Source organism: Capricornis sumatraensis, chromosome 20, assembly GCF_032405125.1.
Source record: "Capricornis sumatraensis isolate serow.1 chromosome 20, serow.2, whole genome shotgun sequence".
In the NCBI taxonomy this organism is placed as follows: Eukaryota; Metazoa; Chordata; class Mammalia; order Artiodactyla; family Bovidae; genus Capricornis; species Capricornis sumatraensis.
Genome location: NC_091088.1, coordinates 7,598,380 through 7,625,200, shown reverse-complemented (window position 1 = coordinate 7,625,200; position 26,821 = coordinate 7,598,380). Strand labels below are relative to the sequence as shown.

Here is a 26,821-nt window from a genome sequence, read left to right as displayed (position 1 = left end):
CCAACCTCTCTCCTCGTTCCTGGGCGCAGGGCAGGGAAGGTTCTTTCAGAAACTTCCCTGACACCCCTCACAGCCCCCTCCTCCCCGCCCAGCGCCCCGCTTGCTCCAACGGAAACCTGAAGCTGCACTGAATTTCAGGGGCGGCAGCCCCGCGGGATCTTCCTGCCCAGGCCGGTCCGGCACCCCCTCGACGCCCACCTCCTCTCACTGCAGCGAAGGTGGCCGGGGCTCCGCCCTCACCCTGCCAGCCTGGCCCTGCATCCCGGCCATTCCCACGCAGGATTAAAGGCTCTTGTAGCCCCTCCACAGCTCTGAGCCCTGACTTAACTCTTGCCTTTCATCCTTTGCCAGACTAAGAACCACACCAGGATCAGCATGCCTGGGTCAGCCAGATGGGCCTGCGGAGGGCCCAGATCTGACTGGCCAGGAGCCTGTGGGCAGTTGCCCCTTCTGCCACCGGGAGCCACCTGCAAGGCTCCCCGTTCAGAGCCCAGCGGGGAAGCTAGTTTGCTGGGGTCTCCCAAAGTGACCTTGGTCAAGTGCCTAGGGGGCTCTTTTGGTGAAGAATCCTGGGATTCTAAGGAAAAGCTGGAAACCTGTTTCCCCAGATGGGATCTAGGCAAGGACTCTGGCCCCCCGGCAGTGATCCTCTCCCCGCTTCTATTACAGCAGCAGCTACAGTCTGGATTACGAACTGCACCGGGAAGACGGCCCCTGCAGGTAGGTGGGTCCTGCAGGGCTGGCCTCTGGGCGCAGGGGAGGCTGGTGGCCTGACACCCTCTGTCATGTCCCCACAGGGGGTACGAACACCAGGGGGTCCCTCCCCTCCTCCACCGCGTCCCTGTCAGGATCCGGAAGGCCCACCTGGGCACAGGGGTCAAGGGCCGCTTCAGTCCCCACAGGGCCCCCAGAAAGAGCCAGCTGCCCCCCGAGATAAAGCGTGAGTGAACGGGCACAGCCCTCACTGGCAGGGCTAGTGGGGAGCTGGGAGGCCCTTGGCAGGGAGGGTGGGCTTAGAGGTCCCAGCAGCAGCGCCCTCTGCCCCCGCCCGCAGTCCAGACCGAGGAGCTGCACTGCCTCAGGGGTGAGCTGAGCCACATCAAGGCCCAGGTGGACCGCCTGCTGGAGCACGTGGAACTCATGGAGCAGCAGAGGGGCCAGCTTCCAGGTCAGGCCCCCGAGGCCGGGCCCAGGCTGCACTCCACAGGCACCAGGTTTTCCCACTGCTGAGGGTACCTGGGGTCCAGCCTCGGGCTCCCCCTGGCTGCAGGGCTCCTCCTCACCCTCCCCAGGTGCACAACCCCCATTCCTCCCGGGTGTGACCCAGCCCCCCCTCCCACTCAGCAGCGGTCTGGAGCTAGAGCTTGTCTCACTCAGCCCACCGCATCTTGTCCTCTGGGGCCCCAGACACCTGAGATCAGTGCGGCACAGAGGGGCCTCTATGGGGTTAGCTGGGGCCTTCAGACTCGGCCACTGACCGGTGACTATGCCTGTCCAGGGACAGAGGACTGTGAACAGAACAGGGGCTCTGGGAGTCAGGGGTCCTTATGCAGAACCACTGAACCCAGGCAGGAGCCCAGAGGCCCGAGGGCCCGTCCGGAGGCAGAAGGCTCCCAGGAGCACACAGACCCGGAGGCCGTGGTGAGTGGCCTGGCACCTTCCCCATCCTCACCCTCCTCGTGTTTGGGTCCTTGTTTGTGCAGGAGACAGCAGTAGCTGCAGGGAGGTGACTGACTTCTGTCACAGGCAATGTCCGGAAGATAGGGCCCTGTCCTATCTCCCCCCCCTTAACTCCCTTGCATTGTCCTGTGCTCCCCACGGAAGCCGAAGCACACGGACCTTCCTGGACTGAGAAAGCCAAACCTGGATCTGATAATAGCCTTCCGTGCAGCTCCAAGAGCCCCAGCGTTCCCTGCTATACCATAGCCTCCGCCGCTGTTGGTGGTCCCTGAAGTGGGCCAAGCACCCGCTGTTGTCAGGACCCTCTCAGCGAGGCCGGGCTGCTGTGGGGTTAGCAGTAGGAGCTTCCTTTCTTCCACTTGCCCAGCTCTGGCTGCCCCTCGGCCTGTTGGGCCAGGGGACCCTTACTGCTCCCCAAGATGGAATCACATCTAGGAAAACTGGGCTGAGTGGACAAAATGCCATGTGTCTGGTGGTTCTGGGTTCACAGGTCTCAGGAAGAATCTACAGTAACACCAAGATGCCAGAGCTGCCAGGAAAGGGAAACGGGGGTTGGAGGCTGGGAGTTGTAAGTAGATGGCCCCTTCCCAGCCTCACCACGCTTTGGCCCTCTGTGCTAGGGTCCTGCTTCTGCTTCTCCTACAGGTCAAGAATCAGGCGTCAGACCAGGGCTGTCAGTAGCAGGCTGGAACCCCTCCAGGCTCATCAGCTCCAGGCACCGTCCTTGCCTTGAGTGTTTTCTCGAGGGTCTCTCAGCAGCACCCATGCCACCCATTCTGGAGCCAGGGCGATGGAAATGGAGGCGTGGCTCAGCCAGACCAGCCAGGGACCCGGCCCTAGTGCTGGTTTTAGCTTTGTCCAGATGGCAGCCTAGGTGCTGCAGGGAAGGGGTGGCCCGCAGCTGCCCGGCACCAGAGCACCATCTCATAGAGCCGAGGCCTGCTCCTGCAAGCGGAGCTGGATGCCCACCCCCCGGAGCAGCGTCAGCTCTCTTCCCTCTCAAAGCCCCCAGTCCACAGGGGGCTGAGTGTCCACAGGGTTACCATTTTTACTTTGTTTCTATCTTGTTTCTTTCTGCTGTGATTCTATATATTTCAGATCTGCTTTGGAAATATATATTATGTCACTGGGGGCAAATAAAGTTTGTATTTTTCCCCCTAGTCAGGGATTCTTGGTGTGGTCCCCAGGCCTCATTCTGGTCTCTCAGCTGCCTCGAGCCAGCCTTTCCTACAGCTGAGCAGGCCCCTAAGACACACAAGCTCAGGTTACACCAAGCTGGTGCAGGGAGGACCCCAGGCGGCCCTTTCGCCAACTCAGACCTGAGCACAAACCTGCAGGGCTCAGGAGCCACACAGGGCAGAGCCCACCCTCCTGGTCAGACAGGCCCAGTTTGCCCTAAAGAATGGCCAGACTCCATCTCCAGCATCCAGAAACTCTCACTCCTGGCAGTTCAAGTGCCCTCTCACTAGTGGACCAGCAACACCAGGACACATTAAAGATAATGCTTGTCCCAAGCCCTGAGAACACAGTCCCCAGCTCAGAAGAGCCTTATTCATTAAAGTCGGTACCGAAAACAACAGAATGTTTCAGATTATAAAAAGAGTTTTTGTTTGGATTCAGATATACGTGGAAGGCACAGCCTCCTTGTCCCCGCTCTCAGAAGCAGCCCAGTTATTCAGGAGGGAGTCCCGGGCTGGCCTGCATAGGCCTCGTTTTCCCGATGAGTACAGCGGAAGTCCTTTCCAACTTAGGAGTCTAGATGCGCTGGCAGGTTTCTTCAACTGGATCGTGGCTGGGAGTCAACTCAATTAGAAAAGTTTCTTTAACGAAGCAGTCTGGAAAGAATCGCTCCAACACGGCTATTCTGGGCACGCCTCCGCAGATCCTCTCCGGTGCTCCCGGTTCTCAGCTCGGCGCACGCGTTTGCAGGCCGACGGCGCGGGTCCTTGTGGCGGCAGCTGCGGCTCGGGTCTCTGGCTCAGAGGGGCGCAGCGGCACCCCTCCGGCGGGCGGCCCGCACCAAGCACTGCTGGAGAACGGGGTAGAGGCGCTGGCAGCCCTCGAGCCCCAGGCGCACGGCCTCCGCCCAGCTCTCGGTCGGGCCGCCCTCCCCGCTGCCCAGCAGCCCAGCCACCTGGTTGAGCACCGGCATGAGCGCCACGGTGAGGCCGGCGGCGGCGCGCTCCTCCTCCAGCAGCGTGGGGTCCAGCAGCCAGGCGGGCGCGGGCGCCGGCGCGCGGCTCAGGCCGCAGCCCACCACCAGGTCGTACATCTCGACGCCCGCGTCGGCCAGGGCGAGCGCGGCGGCTGTGAGCGCGGCGGCCAGCGCAGAGCCGCCGTCCTCCAGCAGCAGCGCCGACACCTCCAGCTGCGCGCGCGGGTAGCGGCCCAGGCGCACGGCCGGCTCGAGCGCTTCCTGCAGCGCCAGCGCCAGCTCGCGCTCCTCGCCGCCGCCCGGTGGGGCGCGGCGCCGGCGGCCCGAGAAGGGCGCGCGGCGGAAGTCGCAGAGCAGGCGGCCGCGCAGCGCCGCGGGGGCCTCGCCGCCCGCCCCGGCCGGGCCGCCGCCGCGCTCACCGCCCTCGGCCGGGCGCGGGCCCGACACGGCGCACAGCACCTTGGTGCCGCCCGCCTCCAGGTAGGCCGAGCCCTTGGCCTGGCTCAGCAGCCCGGCGCGCGCGTACACCGGCCGCAGCCGTGCCGGGTCGCGAGGGGCCGGCGCCTCGCCCTCGTCGGCCGCGTACAGCTGCGGCGGCTGCGACTCCTCGGGCCCGCGGATGCGGCGGTGGTCCCCGGGCATGGCGGCGCTGCTGCCGGCCGGCTCCGCGGGTCAGCCGGGCCCCGTGCGCCGGCGCTTCCGCCCGCCTGCCCGGCAGCGCGAGGGTGCGCGGGAGAGCGGCTGGCGCCACACCGCCCTCTGCCGCCCCGGAGGGGGACGGTGCGCGCCGCGGGGCCCCGGGCCACCGCGAGGACGGCCAGAGCTGGGTGCATGGGTGGATCAGACGGGCCTGCAGAAGTGGGGTCTAGACCGGCCCCGCTGACCTCTAGCCTTCGCGCCAGCGCAAGCCCAGCGCGTGGGTCTTCTTCCTCTCACTTGTGAAGCTGTAATCGGTCCTACACTAGTGACACAACCGTATTCATGTTCCCCCACCGCCTTGTCCAAGAGGGCCCTTTGGTACTGTGCCCTGGCTGGCACAGCTTGTGGAGTGCGTTTGGAACTCGCTCCCGCGCTGCGGACTGTGTGAGCTCTTTGTATCCCTCACACTCCTCACCTGGCTTGCCTTTTTGCAGCCAGGGCCTCAGCACCCTTCCTGTTTCTCCTCTTCTTCACCCCCAGGCCTTGTGACTGGTGGTCTCTGCGTCTTCTCTCAGCACAAACCTGCTTTTCTGCTCCCTCCAGGTCAGCAGGGCTGAGAATGATTCAGGGCCAGCCTGCTGTACCCAGGGGACTTGAAGTCAGCCAGAGAGGGCACAACTAAGTACTACACACTACAGCTCCCAAGCCCAGCTGTCTTCAGGCTGGGATAAATGGACAGAACCAGGTCAGAGTCTCCATCTTCACCGTCCAAGTTAGGTCCTGAAACCTGGAATGACCTGGCAGTCAAGGGTGTGGGAGGAGGCAACTGATGTTCCCTAAAAACCTCCTATACCAAGGAATGTCTCTGACCTCACATCCAACCTGTACATCAGGAGAGGAAAAGACATAGGAGAGGGAAAGACATAGGAGACTATCAATGAGAATGTTCTCCTGTAAAAAGCACCCAAAACGAAGACTCTCTCTGCTGCCAGCAACCCCAGGAACCGTCTTCCACTGAATAATTAATTCCTCTATCACCCTATTCTGTGAGCCATCCCCATAGATGTTTTGACGCAAATCCAGGCACCATTATTCTCAAAGTTCAGGGGTCTGGGGCTGGACTCAGCAAGGACAGCAACCAGAAACCAGCTGGAACCACAGCCACTAGTCTACAGACACCCAGGGAAGCACAAGTTATCACGGGGGGAGGGTGAGAAGGGAGGAGGAGTGAAAAAATCACGTGGCAGTATCCTATCAAGTATTGCACGTGGCCTTTTTATTCTCTGCAGCAAAGAATGATTCTTCCCTTGAGGCCCATAGCACTGAGTCTGCAAAGAACTCTCTACAGACACAAGTGTGATGATGAAAAAGCAATCCTGGGGTAGTAGTTCTAGGTGGATGGCACCAATGTGCTCAGGGCAGAAATGTAACATGGGCGTTGAGTCACAGGCTGGCTCTCAGGTGAAGTTCCGGTTACTGCTGGGTTAGGACAGACGGGACTGTTTAAAGGTCTCAAGACTCAAACGTCCTTGTGGTGGAAGGAGAGCTCCTGGCTGGACGGGTGTGCCTGGGTCGGGGAGCGGGGGGAGATGCCTCCTGGCGGACCTGCCCTTCCCTCTCAGTTCTTCACGTCTCCCAGGCGCAGCTGGGCAAAGGAGGTGGCCAGCTGCAGCGCCTCCTGCAGGCAGCCCACGTTCTTGCCCGTGGCCTGAGCAGACACGTCTTTGCCACCGCCTTTGCCATCCATCAGGCCTGACACCTGCTGCACCCACTCGCTGGCCTTCAGGCCCCGGTTGGCTGCATTCTAGAAGACAGGAAGGCGGAGCGGGAGTCAGGGCGGAGAACAGGATTAAGGCAGACAAGGAGAGGGCTGGAGCCAGACACCCAATCCTGCCCCGAGGGATGCCGCCAGGGCTGAGATCATACAGCTGGTACCACAGCCAGGGCGACGCATACGGACCAGCAAAGCCAGCAGGGTTAAACAGACACACACACATGCACGCACACATGCACGCAGGCACACACACACATAGACAGACAGACAGACACACACACACACACGTAAAACGTATGCACCAGGGGGGAGGGCATGAGACTGAGGGGCACTAGGGAGGTGACAGGTGGGCAACAGAACGGCATCTCCAGCAGGCTGCACGCACGCACACGCATACAGACACACACACACGTCTTGGCAAACAACGAAGAAAAATCAGGCTCCCTGAGAAGAGCTACGGACATCACCTCCCACAAGCACAGGGCTGCCCGAGCAAGACTGCAGGGCGCTCTGACCTGGGGGACCTGACACAAGCAGGTGATCCTGCCGGCCTCGTTATCCACTGTGAAGAGCATGGCGGACGTCTGGGGGGAATGCATCTTAAAGAGCTTCAAGGCCTCGTTCAGAGCCTGTGGGGAGAAGCTGGCATCAGGCCGTGGCGCTGGGGAAGGGGGCCATGCTCTCAAGTGCAGCGTGTTTGCAGGACTCAGTTCTCGGGGTGCCCCACCCCTCCCCCTTGTAAGAGCAGGTGCTGGTCCCGGAGCCTGGATGAGGGCCCAGCACAGGGCTCAGGCTGGCCATCCACCTCCAGGAGCCTAGCTCTCCCAGCACCGGCTCCTGCCGCAGCTCAGTCCAGCTCAGTCCCGGAGGGTGGGCCCTCAAGCAGCTCCTCGACTCAGAGCCACAGGGCACACACCAGCCCCCAGAGGGCTGAGGGGAGCCCGCGGGGAGGAGAGCAGCAGAGGGCAAAGGGAAGCACAGGGCCCTGCCCAGCGTGCCTTGGCCGAGGCGCCGCTCTCCACCTCCAGGATGACCAGGGGTTGGTTGGGGCTGCTGTCGATGAGCTGCTTCGTCTTTTCCAACACCTGCACGGAAGGAAGTCCAGAGAGAGGCCTCAGGTCAGAGGCCCAGACCCCCAGACCGCAGCCTGCACAGCCTCTGCTGGGCGAATCCTCCTCCCACCCGCACTGCCGAGACCCACCCGCTTCTGCACATCGGCTTTGCTAGCCCGGTCTAGGTCATCCATGACCTTCTTCAGGGACTTGAGATTCTCCCGGAATTCATCCTTTTGCCACTGAGGGATGATGGCAGTGGCCAGGGCCTGGAACCAGAACAGAAATACCACTGGGATCTGGACAATCAGGAGCTAGGATGTGAGCCCAGCCCATCCCACCCTTCTGGCTTTGAACACCAAAGTCCCCCAACCAGTGTCCAGAAGGAGAAAGTGAAAGTGTTAGTTGCTCAGTCATGTCTGACCCTTCGCAACCCCATGGACTGTAGCCCACCAGGCTCCTCTGTCCACGGGATTCTCCAGGCAAGAATACTGGAGTGGGTGGCCATGCCCTTCTCCAGACGATCTTCCCCACCCAGGGATTGAACCCAAGTCTCAGAGACACAAAATCATAAAATGCTCATAAAGTGACTTGAAACCAGGAGACCTGTAGAAAGTGGGCACCCACAGGACCTCTCCCAAAGCCCTCAACTCCAGTGCCCACTAGTGCCTGGAAGGGGCTCTCCTGCCATCAGCAACAGGGCCAGCAGGCAGGTTCCAGGGTCCACAGAGCCCCTCTGCCAGGCTGCCAGACATCAGCAGTCAGTCCCAACGCCCACGGCCCTGAGAAACACGACCTGTGGAGGGAGGCCGCCCTACCTCCCCAAGGTCCGCGATCTCTCTCTGCACGTCCTTGTTCGGCGCGGTCTGGGCCTTCACTTTGGCCTCCATAACACAGAGAGATTTCTTCAAGCTCTCCGCTTTCCTGAGGGCCTGCGAGGACAACCAGAGTTGTAAACTCTGGGTCAGGGAACCTTGAACTTCACAATTCTGCCAGTAAACTGTGGCAGGCTCTGACACAACACGCCCCCAGAACATCAGACCTTTCTATTCCTTCAGGGAGCAGGTGTCTGCAGCCTCATGCCCCAGAAGGGAGCACCCTCCTCACACACCTGGCCAGTGGATCTGGGGCTCACGGGTGACCAAGAACTCACGCATCAGCCCTTTGCACCCATGAAATGACCACTCCTCAACCCTCAGCATGTGTCAGGCGTGAGCTCCAGTCCCCATGCCCAGAGCAATTGCCCCCCTACTCCAGGCGTCTCAAACTAGGTACATGCCCCCAGGGAGAGGCGGCAAACTGTCAGGGGCACGGGTAACACGGGAAAACACGGCCTCCCTCCTGGACATGAACGCATGACAGCAGAGCTTACCTGCATTTTAACAGATTAAAAGATAGCTAGGAAGTCTCACGTAATGGTGGCTTTCTCCTCCCAGTCACGAGTAACTGGAGGATGTTTGGAGGGCGTGCTGGACCTCCGAGTCTGACCACAGCAGCCACGTGACCAGCTGCCCTGTGGATTCACAGCCTGGGCCCACAGACCAGCCTCATCCGCTCACCTTCTGGGCTTCAGCCCCTGTAACAGCAACTATCCTCCGGATGCCCTTGGCAATAGCTTCTTCACTCACGATCACGAACACTCCTGCATGACTTGAATTCTGCAGGTGTCTGCATGGCAGAAAGCAAAGTTCATGGTCCTCCCCCAACCTGGGAGCCCTCAGCTGGGAGCAGGAGCCCTAGGAGGTGGCAGCTCCCGGGGAAGCTTCCTCGGGGAACAGGGTAAAAGGCCCTTCATGTTTAGTCGGGGTACAGCTCTGGCCAGGAAGGGCAAGGCAGTCAGAGGAGGCCTGGCTGGAGCTGACACCGAGCAAGGAGCCACTTCTCTGAGCCTCAGTTTTCTCATACATTAGATGCAGAAAATTCTCCCTCAGGACAGTTGTCTTCTGTCCCTTCTGAGAGTGTCGGTGGATTACCTTTAAAATATTACCACAACCCCTTCAAAAACCGCACCGCTCAGAGAACCTCACCTCAAATGCTCATTTACTGTGTCATCCACAAGGACCCTGACCCCAATCCCCACCTGCCATCCACCTGTCAGACTCACAGGAGGCCCTGGATGGGTCCACTGTGGCCTTAGGAATGTTCTTTTCCCCACGATTCCTTTGGAAGCAGGAATTTCCCAGGCCACCAGACTGTTCCAGAAAGACCTCAAGGGATACGGAGATCTTCAAGTTGGCAGAAACAAGTGACGGCCCACAGCCAAACTGAGTCAGGTCTACTGTGCAGCCTAACATAGGGGCTCTGAGACAATGGGGTTATTAATTCCCCAGATGCGCCTTCAGCTGACAAAGGGAACTATATGAGGCCCTGGGGATGGAAAGAAGCTAAGACCAGGTCAGACACGCCACAGCCCTGCTGAATCATGAATTCGCAGGCTTCTCTTGTCATCTGTCCAGGGAACCAGAGCAAACAGTCGTGAGGTAAGGGTTAAGGTGACATTTTCACTTTCTCCTCCTAAGAAGAGCGTTTTCCCACACACTCAGTAAAGTCAATGTCAGACACCGAGGGGTGTGATGGGAGCACAAAGACGCTGGCTTCTGGGAGAGCTGCTTGGCACCTGCATTTCTGAGGACTCTTCTTCAACCTCAGACAAACGAGAGCTGGTCTAGCCCATTACCCACACCCTCCGAGGGAACCCAAATTAGTAAGAGGCAGGTCCACCACTGCCCCCGAGGTACTCACGTTCCCCCACAGAACTCAACAGAAGTGAGCGAGCCAGCAGGACCGGAGGGGTCATCCAGCAGCTCAGACACTGGGACCCCAATGGAGACGACTCGCACAGGGTCAGGGTAGGTTTCATCAAACACAGCCCGCAGGCCCTGGATGGCTTTAGCTGCTGCCAGAGAACAATCCTCGGTATAGACCGGCTGCCGAGGAAAAAGGACAGGAAAAGCAGCTGGGAAAAGATCTTCTCTGGGGGTGCAGTAGCAAGCAGGGAGACTGCGGTCTTACAGGCAGGGCTCTGGTTTCTGATCCTGGCTGTGCTGATCATGTCCCAGAATAAAGCCCCATATGTAAAGTCAAGGAGCTCAAAATAGGAATTTCCAACTATTTTGTTAAACCATGCACCAAATCTGAAATGGATATGCTGCTATACATAAACCAGACATAACTAGAAGGGCTCTGGTTGTCCTGAGGAGGAGATTGAGCAGAGACTCCTCACTGAACACTAGCACTGCCCCCTGCCCAGTGCAGCTGAGAACCACTGTGGTAAGCACGTGTGTTCACAGGACAGAATATGCTTCGCGAGGGAGAGCACCTGGGCGGCAGCGGCTCCATAAATGGTGCAGGAAGGAGAGAAGCTCATGACTCAGTTCACGTGTAATCCAACCGACCTTGGCTGCCTCGACCATCTCATTTGCGATCTCCTCAGCCCTCTTGATCTGCTGGGTGGACATGGCTCCCTTGGCAGTGAAGTCAAAGCGAAGGCGGTCAGGCGCAACGAGGGAGCCTCTCTGGTCAGCCTCCCCCAGCACAGAGCGCAGGGCGAAGTTCAGGATGTGAGTGGCCGTGTGGTTGCTCATGACAGGCCTTCTTCGGGGCTGCATGGGGCAGAGCAGGCTGGTGGAGAGGTCGGTGGTGGACTGCTGGTCGGTCCCCAACACCCACTCTCCCCTTCTTCCCAAGTCCTAAAGGCTTTAGCTGGACATACGGCTGTGCAGAAGAAAGCCTACAGTGTCCCTCACACCCAACTGTGGCCAGGAGAGTAAATTCCAGTCAGTGAGAAGGGACAACATTCCCCCTCAAGGGAAGGAACACAACCCCGCCCCTCCCTTCCCACCATCTACAACAGGAGGTGGCAAGTTATGGCCTGTGGGCCAGATCCATCCTGTGGTCCGTTTCTATTACCAGAACACAGCCCACCTGTGTGTCTACATACTGTCTACAGTGCTTTTGTGCCACAACAGCAGTTGTGATGGAGACTGTATGGTTCAGAAAACTAAAAATATTTACTATCTGGCACTTTACAAGAACTTCCCAGGTGGCTCAGCAGTAAAGAATCCACCTGCCAATGCAGGAGATGCAAGAAACCCATGGGTTCGATCCCTGGGTTGGGAAGATCCCCTGGAGGAGGAAATGGCACCCCACTCCAGTATTCTTGCCTGGAAAATCTCCGTGGACAGAGGAGTCTGGCGGGCTACAGTCTGTGGGGCAAGGGGTCGCAAAAAATCAGACATGACTGAGCAACTGCATATGCACACATGCATGCAGGCAATTAACCAGAAAAGCTCACCAACCCCTGGTCTGGAGAATGGATCTGACAGCAACCTTTCTGGAACATGAAATCAAGAGCAACACCCAGGAATGGTGGAAGAACAGCAAACAAAGAAGAGCAAGGCCCTCTGACTTTGTGCGGAGGGTCTCTGCATCAGTGTGGACTTTCAGGTGAAAAGCACATTTCCGCTTTGTTTTATGCTACTATTATTTTGGAGCTCTGGCACCTGCATTAGAAACTGTTTCTTAATATGGGATCCTTGGCTCCTGAAGTATTTGAGGTAAAGCTGGAGAAAGGCAATCCATGAAAACGAAGCTACAGGATCTCAACTCAATCACCATGGTCTTACTTGGGACGTTAAGATTTAAATTTCAGTTATAGCCCTCATAAAATTTACTCCTCTACCTTACTTGTAATTACTTATTTATAATTTCACTTAGAAGGGATAATAATGATGGACCAATTTAAAGCCAGAGGAAGAGGAATTCTTTTCATGACGTATCAAATCACCATGACGTACACTTTAAATGTCTTATAATTCTACATGCCAGTTATCCCTCCATAAAGCTGACGTCTTTTTAAAAGGGGGAGGGAGAGGATCAGTAATCCCATCCAGTGCTGACCAGCATAAAGCAACTCACCTCATCAATAAACAGCCGGACCTGGTCCCCCACTTTCAGGCTGCCGTAGAGTGTTCCTATGTGCAGCACATACCCTCCTCGGACCTGAGTGTTCTTCACTGTGAACTCAGTTTTCTAAGAGTCAAGGAGGAGACCAATAAACAACTAACTCAATAAATCCAAGTGTGTGTGTGTGTACACACGTATGGGTATGTATACATGCAAACGCAGATAAACATATATATGAATTCTCTCTTTGCATGTTATACACATAACATTATGATATATATGTATGTATGTACATTAACATACATACAAGCCATCATACACCCGTTATATTATTATATACACACAGCACTTTAAATATGTAATAGATGTATACGTGTACACACACACTCCATTGGGGAGCATCTTAGAGAATTAAAGCCAGGGTAAGGAAACTCAAGTCCACCCGTCTGGGAACTCATCCAAAACCACAGAGCCTACAGCGGCCAAGCGACGGGCAGCGTCTTGGATGAGGATCCCGTCCCGTTCCCCACCCTCCTCCATCAGGGCTGGCTCTCCTTACTTCTGAGGGGAGCCTGGAGGGCCTGAGGATCACTAAGCAGCCTGGCTGCAAGGACCCTGCTGTGAGGGGAGCTGACGGTGATGAAGCCACACAGTGCAAGCAGCAGCGCCCATGGCTTCAGAAACACTGGCCGTGGGACAGCCCAAAGAGCGGTGGTGTCTGCCCCTCAGGCCCGGGGGGCACCCAGCCGCCAGAGTGGCTGTCGCGGTGCAGGCCGTGGTTGGCCGCCCGCCCCCCAGCTAGCGAGGAGGAACTGCTGGCTCACGTCTTCGCTGCTGTCGTCGACCTTCACCAGGTACCCTTCGTCGTAGATCTGCCCTCCCTGCTCGGCGTAGAAACAGGTCTTGTCCAGCACCACTCCACACTCCTGGCCTGTGGACACTTCTTCCACGAACATCTTGTCCCGGCGCAGAGCCATCACTGTAGCCACTGCGCTCTCAAACACTGTGCACAAGGGGAAAAACACAGAAGATGATGTCCCTCTCACACTCTCAGCTGGACTGTGCCGGATTCTATTTCTCAAACTCTCCTGAGGTCCTAACTGCCTACTGTTCTGCTGGAAGCCAGCCAGTAGGCTCCACAAAAGGGCTTAACATGCTGGTCTACTGGAGAGCGCAATACTCAGTCCAGTTCAGTTCAGTAGCTCAGTCATGTCCGACTCTGTGACCCCATGAATCGCAGCACGCCAGGCCTCCCTGTCCATCACCAACTCCCAGAGTTCACTCAAACTCACGTCCATCGAGTCAGTGATGCCATCCAGCCATCTCATCCTCTGTCGTCCCCATCTCCTCCTGCCCCCAATCCCTCCCAGCATCAGAGTCTTTCCAATGAGTCAACTCTTGGCATGAGGTGGCCAAAGTACTGGAGTTTCAGCTTCAGCATCAGTGCTTCCACAGAAATGCCAGGGTTGATCTTCAGAGCGGACTGGTTGGATCTCCTTATAGTCCAAGGGACTCTCAAGAGTCTTCTCCAACACCACAGTTCAAAAGCATCAATTCTTCGGTGCTCAGCTTTCTTCACAGTCCAACTTTCACATCCATACGTGACCACTGGAAAAACCATAGCCTTGACCAGACGGATGTTTTTTGGCAAAGTAATGTCTCTGCTTTTGAATGTGCTCTCTAGGTTGGTCATAACTTTCCTTCCAAGGAGTAAGCGTCTTTTAATTTCATGGCTGCAATAACTATCTGCAGTGATTTTGGAGCCCCTAAAAATAAAGTCTGACACTGTTTCCCCATCTATTTCCCATGAAGTGATGGGACCAGATGCCATGATCTTCGTTTTCTGAATGTTGAGCTTTAAGCCAACTTTTTCACTCTCCTCTTTCACTTTCATCAAGAGGCTTTTTAGTTCCTCTTCACTTTCTGCCATAAGGGTGGTGTCATCTGCATATCTGAGGTTATTGATATTTCTCCTGGCAATCTTGATTCCAGCTTGTGCTTCTTCCAGCCCAGCGTTTCTCATGATGTACTCTGCAAATAAGTTAAATAAGCAGGGTGACAATATACAGCCTTGACGTACTCCTTTTCCTACTTGGAACCAGTCTGTTGTTCCATGTCCAGTTCTAACTGTTGCTTCCTGACCTGCATATAGGTTTCTCAAGAGGCAGGTCAGGTGGTCTGGTATTCCCATCTCTTTCAGAATTTTCCACAGTTTCTTGTGATCCACACAGTCAAAGGCTTTGGCATAGTCAATAAAGCAGAAATAGATGTTTTTCTGGAACTCTTTTGCTTTTTCCATGATCCAGCGGATGTTGGCAATTTGATCTCTGGTTCCTCTGCCTTTTCTAAAACCAGCTTGAACATCTGGAAGTTCACAGGTCACGTATTGCTGAAGCCTGGCTTGAAGAATTTTGAGCATGACTTTACTAGCATGTGAGATGAGTGCAACTGTGTGGTAGTTTGAGCGTTCTTTAGCATTGCCTTTCTTTGGGACTGGATGAAAACTGACCTTTTCCCATCCTGTGGCCACTGTTGAGTGTTCCAAATTTGCTGGCATATTGAGTGCAACACTTTCCCAGCATCATCTTTCAGGATTTGAAATAGCTGAACTGGAATTCCATCACCTCCACTAGCTTTGTTCGTAGTGATGCTTTCTAAGGCCCACTTGACTTCACACTCCAGGATGTCTGGCTCTAGGTGAGTGATCACACCATCGTGACTATCTTGGTCTTGAAGATCTTTTTTGTACACAATACTCAGGGGTGACCAACTGACCCGGTTTGCTTGGGACCAAGGGATTTCCCAGGATATGAGAAAACATTGGGACAATTCTGGGAAAATGGGAGCTACTGAACAGAAAGCTGATAAGCAGCTTTTGAACTTGATAAGCAGGAATTTAACAGTAGTAATAAATTCCCTTTCCAAGGTCAATTCATAAAGAATACATTCATTTCGTGGGCTTCCTTGGATAGATTTGGGAATCCCTGCTGGAGTGAAAAAAGGAACATAGGACTTCCTGGCACTCCAGTGGTTATGACTCCGCACTCCCAATGCAGGGGGCCCGGGTTCAATCCCTGGTCAAGGAGCCAGATTCCCATGCCACAGCTAAGAAGCCACATGCTGCAGCTAAAGACTGCAACTAAAGACCAGAATGCTGCAACTAAGACTCAACACTGACATATAAACAAATATTTTTTAAAAAAGGAGAAGAAGAAGAAGAAAGCAAAAACACGTAGTGCCTATGTATTTGAACACTCTTAATTTAGAACACTACTGTTCTGATACAAAATTCAACAGCCATTATGAATTTTATCAGTCATTATCATTTTCCTTGTTTCCTAACAAGACGTTATTAATATAATTAGTGAAAACTGGGTATAAGGTACAAGGGATCTCAAGTTAAATTTATTTTTTTACAACATCCTGTGAATCTATAATTTTTCCAAAATAAAAGAGACAGAAAGTTAATCACGAAGGGCCTCTCTGAGTATAAAATTACCCAACATGACCACAAAGTGCTACAGGTGAGGCTACCATGGATATTTTGGGTTCCCAATCTTGAGACGCATTGCTTGAAAACCACCCCAGATGAGCAAATGAACATACCGTAGGTCCCACTGGAGTCCGAATGGTAACTGTACTTCGGGGAATCATCCGTTGCCTCCAGACCCTTTTCCCGGAGCTCTTCAATTGCATAAATGTCCAGCATAATGAGGTCCTCCCCACCAGCTCCCTTGCCCTGTGATTTCAGCTGCCAGCAAGAGAAATAAGCACAAATTACCTTAATGTCAAAGAAAAAGAACTCTGAAAGACTCGAAATTGCTAAACCATGCCCCATGTAAAGCTCTGAAACAGAGTTTTTCTGATCTCAGCACCATGACATTTGGAGCCGGGAACTCTTGCTCTGGGAGGCTGTCCACTGAAGGAGGCTGAGCAGCATGCCTGGCCTCGACCCACTACGTGGCAGCAGCACTTGCCCCCTAAGCTGAGAAACCCAAGAAATGTCTCTAGACATTACTGCCAAACTGCCCCCACTTGAGACTCACTGGTCTTGGGAAAAGCAGAAATTTCAAAAACTTTAATGGGAGGAAACTCGTGCTTTGCAGCCAAGTCCTGCCTTGCTTGGCGCCGAGTTTCCTGCTCACACCATAAACACTTTACCTGGGCAAGTTTCCTCTCCTCGTCAAAGCCATCCATGTCCACCACCAGCCCCTTCTCTTCAGCAATCAGTGCAGTGAGATCCACGGGGAACCCGTAGGTGTCATAGAGGAGCCAAGCAGTATCCCCTGCACAGCACCAAGGAGGCAGGTAAGAGTGACAGGGACGAGGGAGGAGGTACAGGGGGCACATGTATGCTTATGGCTGATGCACGGCAGAAAACAACACGGTACTATAGAACAACTGCCCTCCCGTTAAAAATAAATAAATTTTAAAAGATTAAAAAATGATAGAAACAGCCTCCCTCTCTTCCACTGCAAGCCCTTCCAGGAGGAAGCTGGCAATGACAGGAGGAATTAAAGAGCCATGCAAGTCAGTTTTGGTTCTGTATCAGAAAATCCATCACATCTTTTGCAATCAACCTGGGAGAAGCACAAAGCATCCCTGGAAAAGCTCCGTTTCCTAATCTGAACACAAGTGTGTTCAGTTTGTGGGAAATACACCAGGCTTTCACCCTGTACATTATACTTCCATAAAGGGTAAAAACTTTTGGAACTAACTTTCCTGTCAGGTAAAAAGTAAACTTGTAAAACACTGTATACTATTTGTTCCCATCTTTACTCCTGAGCACACACCTCCCTATATACATCTGTATGCAAATTGAGAAAAGTCCTGACTGGTTAGTAATATGCAAAATTCCAAAGAATTGTGACTTCGGAAAAATGAGTCAAAGAGGATTTTCACTTTTTACTTCTATACTGTTTGAATACTTTGCCACAATAATATATTACTTTAAAAATCTTATTATTAAACCCCATTTCACACCAAAGCGGTCTAACTGGGCTATGCTCAGCCTTTGGAGACACCAGAGTCTACAGTCAAGTTTGTGAGAAAGGGCTTGCCTCTTCCAGGAAGATGAACCAGCCTGATGAAGAAAGGAACAAACCAGTTCTTACCAGGAATGGTTTTGCTGTCTCCCAGGCTCTGAATTTTCCTGTCCAGGATACGACGCCCTCTGCTGAGCGTCTTGAGAAACTGCACTTCTTCTTCATTAATGATGTCCTTCACCATATCTGGGTCCTTCTTCAGCTCAGGAAACGCATCTCCCTGGCAAATGGGAAACACAGATTTGAGGCCAGTAAAGACAAGGATTATACCATGACTCTTCTAAAAATTCTCATTAACAGTGGGACAACGCCCACCCTACCCCAACTAAGGTATGCACTTTAGTACAGAAGAGGTAAGCAGGAAATACACCTACCAGAGACTGGACAACAACGTCTACTAATGTAGCAAAGAAACCCCTGCTGGCATTGAGTTTCTCATGAGAGTATCGAACAGCCCGGCGGAGAATCCGTCTCAACACATACCTGTAAGAGGCAGAACCCAAGACCCTGCTAGACAGCACTCCCAGTCAAGCATTTTGTAGAGGGCTTTTGGAATTCTACCAAAAGGCCTCTCTTTGAGAGACTCTCCTAAGGCTTTTTTTTTTTGCATTCCCCCAAGGTCATGAACATTAATTCCAGCATAAAACTCATGTTTTGTGGATGTTACTACATATCCACAAATACACATGAAGGGTAACCTTAGTTTATCTTCCAGCCTTGTTCTGCTGAACCAGAGATGGAGGCAGGAAGTACAGACCAGATGGCCGACTTGATGCCCACAACACCAGGTCCTGCCTGTCAATAATTAAGATGCCTTGTGTTAATTAGTATCTACCCTGCCCCTATCAATATCTTATCAGGCAACCTTAAATACAACCCTTATCATCTTGTACTTGGCAGTAAAGATTTAATAGTGAACTCTGCTCAGTGAGCTGAAACTCCCTCTATTCCTAAAAAAGGAAAAAAAAAGAATCCCTCCAACTACCTAGATGACAGATAAAGCAATAATGAAGTGTGGCTTTAAGTTCCACAGAGCCAAAAACTCAGTGTCAGTCCTAATGCTGCGCCATGTGTAACGCACTTACCCCCGCCCCGTATTGTCAGGTCGGCCGCCATCGGACAGGGCCACAGTGATGGTCCGAGCGTGGTCAGCCAGCACTCGGTAGGCCATGTCAATCCCGTCAGCATCCTCCGCACCCACTTTCCCCGTGTACGGCCGAGCACCTGTGCCCTGCAGATAAAAACCAGGAGGCAGCTCACTGGGAAGCAGCCCTTCTGGTGCTGCCTTACCCTAGAAGGTTCCAGAGGACTTAGGGGCGGGGGGTGGATAAGAACAAAGGGTGAGCATCTAGCCAGATCCTGTAATCCCAAGAAAAAGAGAGAAGAGCCTCTAACCAGGCCCCCGCACCCAATAAATCACAATGCCTTGTGTTTCTTCAGAACACTGTGTTATTAACAATAAAGCTGGCAGATGGTCACAGGTGCCCTTACATGGCAAAGCATACTATTGTTTTATTTTTGACAGAACTAACAGCCAGCCTGGAAACCTCCACACAAGTCTGCAATAGGACCGGTACCTTCTGGATGGCTTCAAAATAAGGGACGAAAAGGTCAGTGTCATAGTTGGACATCTTATTCTGCAGCACGGACACCAGTCGCTCCAGGCCCATCCCTGTGTCAATGCTTTTCTTGGGAAGAGGTTTCAGAATGCCATCGGTTTCCCTGCAAGATCCAGAAAGAGGAAGTTGAAACACAGACTCCAGCTGCCACCTCTCCCTGCTAGGTAAAACTCACTTAGCTGTCTGTAGGCTGTGATTGCCACTGGCTTCTGCCTATTTTGGTGGGAAGAAGGGAGTGCAGAGGAAAAGGGAAGAAATAATCTGGGATCCATTACAGAGTGAGGGAAGCTTCAAGGAAATGAACTTTAGAACAGCAGTTCAAGTTATAGCAAATTATGCCTTTAGCACTCGCCCACTGGCCCCAAAGACGGGATGAGAAGACAACCATGCGCTCTGAGTTCCTCTTGCTCTACTCAGCTTGAGGAAAGCTGCTGCTCTTAACAGGAACAGTTCAGGACCCCGAGGCAACCTGTTATACTGGATGAACACAAGGTTCCAGATCTCCAGCACGTTGGGGTCATCCTGGTTGACGAGGTGCGCTGCATCCCGACCACCAACGCGGTCATAGTGGATCTCACTGCAGGGACCACATGGGCCCGTGTCACCCATCTCCCAGAAGTTATCCTTCATGTTGCCGGGGAGGATTCTGCTGTCATCCAGCCTGCACAGAGCGGGAAGAAAGGCCCAGTTACAGCCAGCGACAGGATTCTGCACAGATTTGCATCCCTGAGAAAAGGAGATCCTTATGCATTTCTAGAAAGAGAGCTCACTCTTTGGCAATTACTAATGCCAAGCCTGCATCAAATCCTGCTAAAGAAGCACAATGTGATTCAAGAGTCACTACAACAGAATATAAAATACACATGCTATGATCACAACTAAGTGAAAATATGCAAATATCTTGATAAGCTGAGAAAGAAGCACATAAAAGTGAAAATGTTTATGCTGAATATGCACAGAATTAAACAAATTTCTTTACAAATGTTCCTTCATTTTCATAAATGAGGACAATTATGACAATGTTTTTTAAAAAGCTGCATATCATTTAAAGTCACCTCCCTATGCCTCTTCATGTTGGCTTTCAACAACAGAATGATCAAGTAAACCTACTAAGAAAACAGTGGATGCAGCAAAAGATAATTACTCCCAAGCAGCTCCACCTCCCAATTCACACCATAAAATAGGAAATGGCTGCTGCTGCTGCTAAGTCACTTCAGTCGTGTCCAACTCTGTGTGACCCCATAGACGGCAGCCCACCAGGCTCCCCCATCCCTGGGATTCTCCAGGCAAGAACACTGGAGTGGGTTGCCATTTCTTTCTCCAATGCATGAAAGGGAAAAGTGAAAGTGAAGTCACTCAGTCGTGTCCAACTCTTCGCAACCCTATGGACCACAGCCTACCAGGCTCCTCTGTCCATGGGATTTTCCAGGCAAGAGTACTGGAGTGGGGTGCCATCGCCTTCTCCGTAGGAAATGGCAATGCACTCCAAGTCCTAAGACCCCACTCTGGCACTGAGAGGAGGAATCATTTTATTTTTTCATACTCATACTCTCAACATGCAAGCTGCATTCTTACCCCAAGTTTTGCCAGATCTGTCTGCACTCCAGGTCTGGTTCTAAGCCAGCTGCTTCGTCCCCACCAAAGTAAGTAACGTAGAGTCTTTCAACTGGAATGCCAAACTCTTGGGTAAGAAGTTCTAGAGCCATCTTACATGCCAGTTCCTACAACAAGATCAAAAAGATGTGGAATGTGACCAAACCAAAATCTATTTAGTACGAATAGAAGAGGGCCAAGGCAGTGTCTTCACCATAAATAGTCAAATTCAGGATCAACTTATACAAGAAATCCAAATGTAAACTGAAATCATAAAATTACAGGCACTGCTTTCAGGAAGTCTTAGAATTAAGAAATGTCCTTCACTTCTGAATCTCAAAATGCCAACAGATCTCCTCTTTGAACTTACCTTGAAGTAATCTCCAAAGGACCAGGAGCCCAGCATCTCAAAGAAGGTGTGATGATAGACATCCTTGCCTACGTCGTCCAGGTCATTGTGTTTGCCGCCAGCCCGGATGCATTTCTGAGTGTTGGCAGCTCTGCTCAGCTTTGCCATAGGGTGAGATGGGTCAATAGTATTCAGAAAGATGGGTTTGAACTAAAAAAGAAAAGGAACATTTCAACTTTTAAAGAGCTGCAGATATATCAGGTGGTTGGATGCTGGCAGGAAGAGACCACACATTAAACTGTCCATTTCCAGAGATGATCAGCCTGCAGAACCGAAACTTACCAGAGGCAGGTGGTCCCGTGGGCTGCAGCAGCGCCCCCTGGCCCTAGTTCTCTAACGATTCCCATCAATGCCAATCACACCAATTGGGAGACAGAAAGCCCTGCCAGATCTAGGATAACGGTCAAGGTTGATGCAGTGAAACCAGTGCTTCCTCTTAAGTCTCTGACAGTCAAGTCATACCATCTTTCTAGAAGAATTTGTTCCAAACCTGATGTGGTGGCCTGGTAGTAAAGGTGATAAGGAAAAAAAAATTTTGAGACCTTTTAAAGGAGTAGAATCAGCACAACTAGGTCATACTAGCTCCATAATCACACCTGGCTGATGTGTGATTAGTTACAGAATTACCATCATTGCAGAAAGTTCTACTGGATAGTCCCGCACTAGCCCACAAACTCCTTAAAGGAAAAACTATCTTACTTAGCTCTGTATAACCAGCACCTGGATAGAACCAGCAGATGCCTAACACATATTAACTCAAAATGTACAAACAATCAAGGGAAAAAAAAAGGTATTTCTGATTAAGAGGCAGTAGAACAGGTAAGGGGCTTCCATGGTGGCTCAGTGGTAAAGAATCTGCCTGCCATTGAGAAGACCCAGGTTCAATCCCTGGAGAAGGAAATGGCAACCCCCTCCAGTATGCTTTCCTGGTAAATCCCACTGACAGAGAAGCCTGGCAGGCTACAGTCTATGGGATCTCAAAGAGTTGGAGATGACTTAGCAACTAAACAACAGAGCACATAAGTTAAACAAATGACTCTCTGTGAGTTCAAATCCATGCTCCAGCATTTACCAGTCTCATGAGCTTAGGCAGTTCTACCCGAGCCTTCAGTGCCTCAGTGGGATGGTACGGAGTGAGCATCAAATGTGTTAGCGTATGTAAGACACAGAACAGTGCCTGGTGTATAGGAGTTGCTACATGCAGTCTACTAGTTACGGTTATTCAGGGAATGTTTATCAACCTTGGACTTTGTGGTCCTTCTGCCACGTACAGTCAGTTCATGTGGGAGAAGACAAAGCCTAGGTATGCCTAAGTAGAAGAGAACTGTTTCAGTGTTCCAGAAAACCCACCACCTTGAAAGAATCCACCTAAAATTAGCACCCTCAATTCCAGGTGTATGCCTGGGATTCACATACATAATGGAAAACACTTTTATAATTTCATAGTTCACATTACACAAGGTGGAAAATGTTTCCATTGCTGCCACTTTTCAAAGCCAGAGAAGAGACCTGGGACAAAAGAAAATGTCAGCTTATCCCAGAGAGGGTCATCCTAATGGCTGGTGGGCCCATCGAGCTAAGTGGGGCACCCAGAGAACCTCCAAAGGAAAGCCCTGAGGGCACCAACTAACCTGAAGCCACTTCCAACCAATTAAACAGTTTTTCATGTCACAGGCATATTGAAACACCTTTATCAACTTGTGATGCTCCCACTATTTCAAGAGAAAACTCTTGTCTCCTAAAATAAAACTTTCAAGTATCTTTTATAGGTCAATTGCCCCACTAAGTTTCTTTAGCAGTAGATCCAAATTGACACTGGTGGCAGTAGCTTCAAGAAAAAATTAAAAATCAATAAAACAGTGCATGGCCTAGAATGGGAATGAAAGCAAAGCCTTAAAAGAATTCTGAAGAACTGACTTATTTTATAAAGAAAAATACAAGGACAATAAGAAGATGAAGGAGAACCACAACACCTGAGTTAACAAGTCTCTTCAGGGCTCAGCAAGATTAACCCAGACTCTGATTCTAATAAAACACAGCTTTTTCCTTAGGAAGGGAAAAAAAAAAAAAAAAACGGCAAAACATTACAGACTAGATGCAGGCTGTATTTTCCTTGAGAGACATACAAGGTTAATCCATGAGTATCAGGGTCTCTCATCATAATTAAAAATAACAATAGCTAATGTTCAAGTACCTACTTCAAATACTATGCTAAACCTTTTCTTTTTGGCCTCACCCAAGCCCCTTGCAGCGGAAATGTGGAGTCTAAACCACTGGACCATCAGGTAGGTAAGTCCCTATGGTAAACACTTTTAGTGCATTACTTTATTGACTCCTCATTGCAACCTAAAGACAGGCACTATTATTTTTTCTCTTTTCACACACAAAGAAATGGAAGTTCAACAACATAAGGACTACACAGAAAGTGACAGAACTGGGATTCTGTAGGACTTCAGGGTTGCTTTGCTGCCTCCTACGTGGACAAAAAGGCAAGGGGAAGGGGGAAACAACCTTACCTGGTTCATGCCTGCGTTGGCAAAGAGCAAAGTGGGATCATCCAAAGGGATGGTGGCAGATGAGTGAACATAGGTGTGTTCATTTCTCTTGAAGAAATCTATAAAACGCTGCCGGATTTCACCTGCTGTTAGGGTTGAGTCCATCTTGAAAATAACCCTAGGGAACTAACCAAAGGAAAAAATGAAAGAAATGAGGGGAAGTGAAACTAAGAGATAAGTAAGCATTACACAAGACTCCTAGCTTCTCAGGCCAAGTCAAAGCAGGACATGGGTAAGCTGTGTGATCCTAAAACTTCTATGTTGTAATGTCCAAGGGTCAAGTTATCATCGAAGCAAAACGTGCTGCACTAGCAGACAGCTGCACATGCTCTTCCTTCCAGGGCCAACCTCAAGTGGAATACACCGACACAGTAAGTGGAATAGGAGGTGGTTTCTTCAGGCATTCATTCACTGCAAAAATGTATGGAGCACCCACTGTGCCAAGCCCTAGGTCAGGAATTAGGAAATGAGAATAAAACCTCATGGTCTAGCAGCAAAGTCCACTGGGGATAGGGGAGGCTCAGGAGAAGACCTGGGTTCCAGTCCAAGCTCCACGTCTCTAAGGGAGCTTCTTTACTTCACCATCAAGAGGCCTGTACTCGATAGGAACCTTCCAGCTCTGTCTTCACCCACACGTCTAGAACTGGGCCAAGTTTCACTATCGCCAAAGCCAGAGCCTCCAGGTTTGGCCTGACCATCTTGGGGAGGCTGTTGCCAGCAACAACGGACCTGGAGATGGGCTTATCTGCAAAAGAGACTATCTGCAAGTGGCAGGAATACACCTGCCTCAACTCAGTTCCAGAACCCAACAGGTAAACCGCTGTCCTCCCAGCTGTTAGACTGCTGGGAGTGGGGATGCTGCAGCTGCAGTAAGGAGGCGGAGCTCAGAATCTGTGAAAGAGAAAGGGACTCGGAAGAGAGGGAAACCAGGAACTAAAACAGATTTACAGTTTCCAATCTCTTTCATAGATATTACATGGCTTCTCTGACAGGCGGGTGGGAGAGAAGTGGCATGGGGCTGTACTGCCATACAGCTCTGGCTGTCTGGAAAAATAAGGAACCATCTCATTCACAATATTACCTAAAATGTCTCTAACCTTAGACCTAGCTCTAACCTTTAAAGTCACTTTGTCCTACACTTGTTTCCCTTCTTATAAAACAGTAGTACCTATCCTTGCCTACATCTGGGGTGTGTGGTTCAAAACGCCTCCTGTATTTGGAAGCAACTGGTACACTGGAACAAACTGGATACTATTACTTTACATCCCTTACCTCAAAGTTTTCTTCCTTCTTAGGAGGAAGATACAAGAAAGATGTATACAGCAAACATGACGAGATTGTGACTCTTAGATTTTATGTCTAATCACAATTTCAATTGATTTATTCACAACTCAATCAACCCATTATTCAAACAAAAAGGCCTTTGAGTCAAACAACTGACGAAAATTTCCATAGCTGAGGACTTTCTGTTGATGCCAAGGAGTCAAGGCTACAGTTTCTAGACACTCTGTCACACCACATTCCCCCTCGACCCTCCTCAACATGGCTCAATGCATCTTAATAATGGTGGCAACAATGAATGCAAGGTGCTAACTCCGACGGAGCAACAGCATCATAGCTGTTGTACAATGTTCGTTGCTCCTCCTCTAAATGTGCCAGAGAAAAACGAACAGTTCCATTCCAAATGACATATGGATTTTCCATCTCTGCTTACTCTTTCAACATACTGAATCCATACTATATGCTGGGAACCAAGATGAATGAGAGTCTACACCCTTAATGGGGAGATAGTCATACCCAGAAGTAACTGCAGTATGATATAAAAGGAGCCAATACATTGATGTAAAGCCCTATGGAGGCTGGGACTATTAAAGGCTGTATCACCACAACTCATTCACTTATTCAATATAAATACACAGGAACGTTACACTGGATACGGAAGTAGCACAGAGGAGACCAGATTCCATACCCCAGCAGGAGCTGCAGCCTCTGCGTTTAAGGTTCCACCCAGTGGACCTTTCTAATATGCTCTTCATTTACCAAGTAACCTGATTACCCTATTCCCCTCTTTGCCTTTTCCTAATTTCTCATTGTTGGTATCTCAACTTCAAAGAGATTTATTTAAGGAAGGCCTCTCCTTCTTGATCAGATTTTCCCTGTTTTAGTTTCAGAGCCCCAGGAGCCTTCTGCCATAATTTCCACATGCATTTGAGGGCTTGATGTCCATCTCCCCAAGAGGCTGTAAGTTCCAGCCCAGTGGGAATCATGAATGGAGGTTTTGCTCTTCACTACGGGAATGTTCTCAGGATCCAGTACAGTGGTTGCTAAGTATTTCATGCTATAGGAATCCTTTAAGAGCGAATTGCGGATGAACTTAACGCACAGCGGAAACAGACTGACAGAAAGTAATCGCTGAATGTGACGGGGCATGGCAAGTGCCTCCAGAAGGGCCTGGACTAGAATCAGTTACTTAGCTACCATCAAGAACTAGGGGGCGGGCGCGGACAACTGAGGGAACGGCTCACACAGCCTGATCCCACACAGCCTGATCCTACCCGTCCTGACCACGCTACCAGGCAACCCCGCCCGCCCCTAGGGGATTAAAACCAGGGCATATAAAACCTCCGCCTGGGATCGGGAGTCGGCGACCACGATGATCCCTCCAGGGTCTCGGTCCTCAGCAAGGCCACCCAAGGCCAAAGTCACCCCAGCGTTCCAGGGGTCTGACAAAAAGCCACTTCCTGGCGGCAGGGTGGCCCAGCGGCCGCCTCAGCCTCGGTTCCGGCCCGGGGCCGGTACCAGAGGCCTCACAGGACCTGGCCCAGGGACCAGACGCCGGGCCCAGCCGCTGTCTCGGCGCGGCAGAACTCTCTCAGTCCAGTCTGCTTCTCCCGGGGTCGCAGTTCCTGGCTTCTCCCTCAGACCCCACTGCCCGGGACCCTCGGTTACCTGCTCCCACAGACGCGCAGTGGCACGGGCCTCAAGCCCCGGCAGCCTGCAGCACGCACCGCCCCGTCCAACCAGAGAGCGCAGGGGAAAGGGCCTCGCCGCGCCTTGCCTTCCCGAGACGTTATTGGTCAAGCCACATGCCAGTCAACTGGAGTACGTATCAGCTTCTTCGTTGATTCCTGGGAAGGCGGCTCTACTTCTGGCTGACGCAATGGAAGGGAAAGAAGGGATTGGGGCCCATCACGTGACGAGTAAGGTTGCGGACTGCTGGAAACCGACATTTCAGTATCCTTAAGATTAAGTCGTGGGCTTCCCTGGTGCCTCAGACGATCAAGAATCAGCCTGCGGTGCGGGAGACCTCGGTTCGATCCCTGGGTTGGGGAGATCCCCTGGAGGAGAGCATGGCAACCCACAACAGTGTTTCTGCCTGAAGAATCCCCATGGAC

At 51.8% G+C, this 26,821-nt stretch overlaps 2 protein-coding genes across 3 annotated transcripts; both read right to left on the bottom strand.

Annotated features, from left to right (window-relative positions):
* Window positions 1-3,304: 3,304 nt before the first annotated feature.
* On the bottom strand, window positions 3,305-4,477 carry EXOSC6 (exosome component 6). Its single transcript, XM_068993322.1, has one exon. It carries the CDS (start codon window positions 4,475-4,477, stop codon window positions 3,659-3,661), a length of 819 nt encoding a protein of 272 aa, XP_068849423.1. The 3' UTR covers window positions 3,305-3,658.
* Window positions 4,478-5,752: 1,275 nt separating this feature from the next.
* Window positions 5,753-26,426, bottom strand: AARS1 (alanyl-tRNA synthetase 1). Of its 2 annotated transcripts, none has more exons than XM_068993460.1 (21): window positions 26,376-26,426; window positions 23,388-23,552; window positions 20,833-21,021; window positions 20,445-20,590; window positions 19,339-19,530; window positions 18,828-18,972; window positions 18,336-18,481; window positions 17,625-17,733; window positions 17,320-17,470; window positions 16,367-16,491; window positions 15,812-15,956; window positions 13,030-13,208; window positions 12,218-12,331; window positions 10,696-10,902; window positions 10,043-10,227; window positions 8,860-8,968; window positions 8,119-8,232; window positions 7,450-7,569; window positions 7,247-7,333; window positions 6,764-6,877; window positions 5,753-6,278 (listed from the first exon to the last, which is right to left on the bottom strand). In XM_068993460.1, the coding sequence occupies exons 2-21, from the start codon at window positions 23,529-23,531 to the stop codon at window positions 6,093-6,095; spliced, it is 2,907 nt and encodes a 968-aa protein (XP_068849561.1). In that variant the 5' UTR covers window positions 23,532-23,552; window positions 26,376-26,426; the 3' UTR covers window positions 5,753-6,092. The 2 variants fall into 2 exon arrangements, with proteins under 2 accessions (XP_068849561.1, XP_068849562.1); XM_068993461.1 differs by lacking the exon at window positions 26,376-26,426 and adding an exon at window positions 23,959-24,046.
* Window positions 26,427-26,821: the final 395 nt, after the last annotated feature.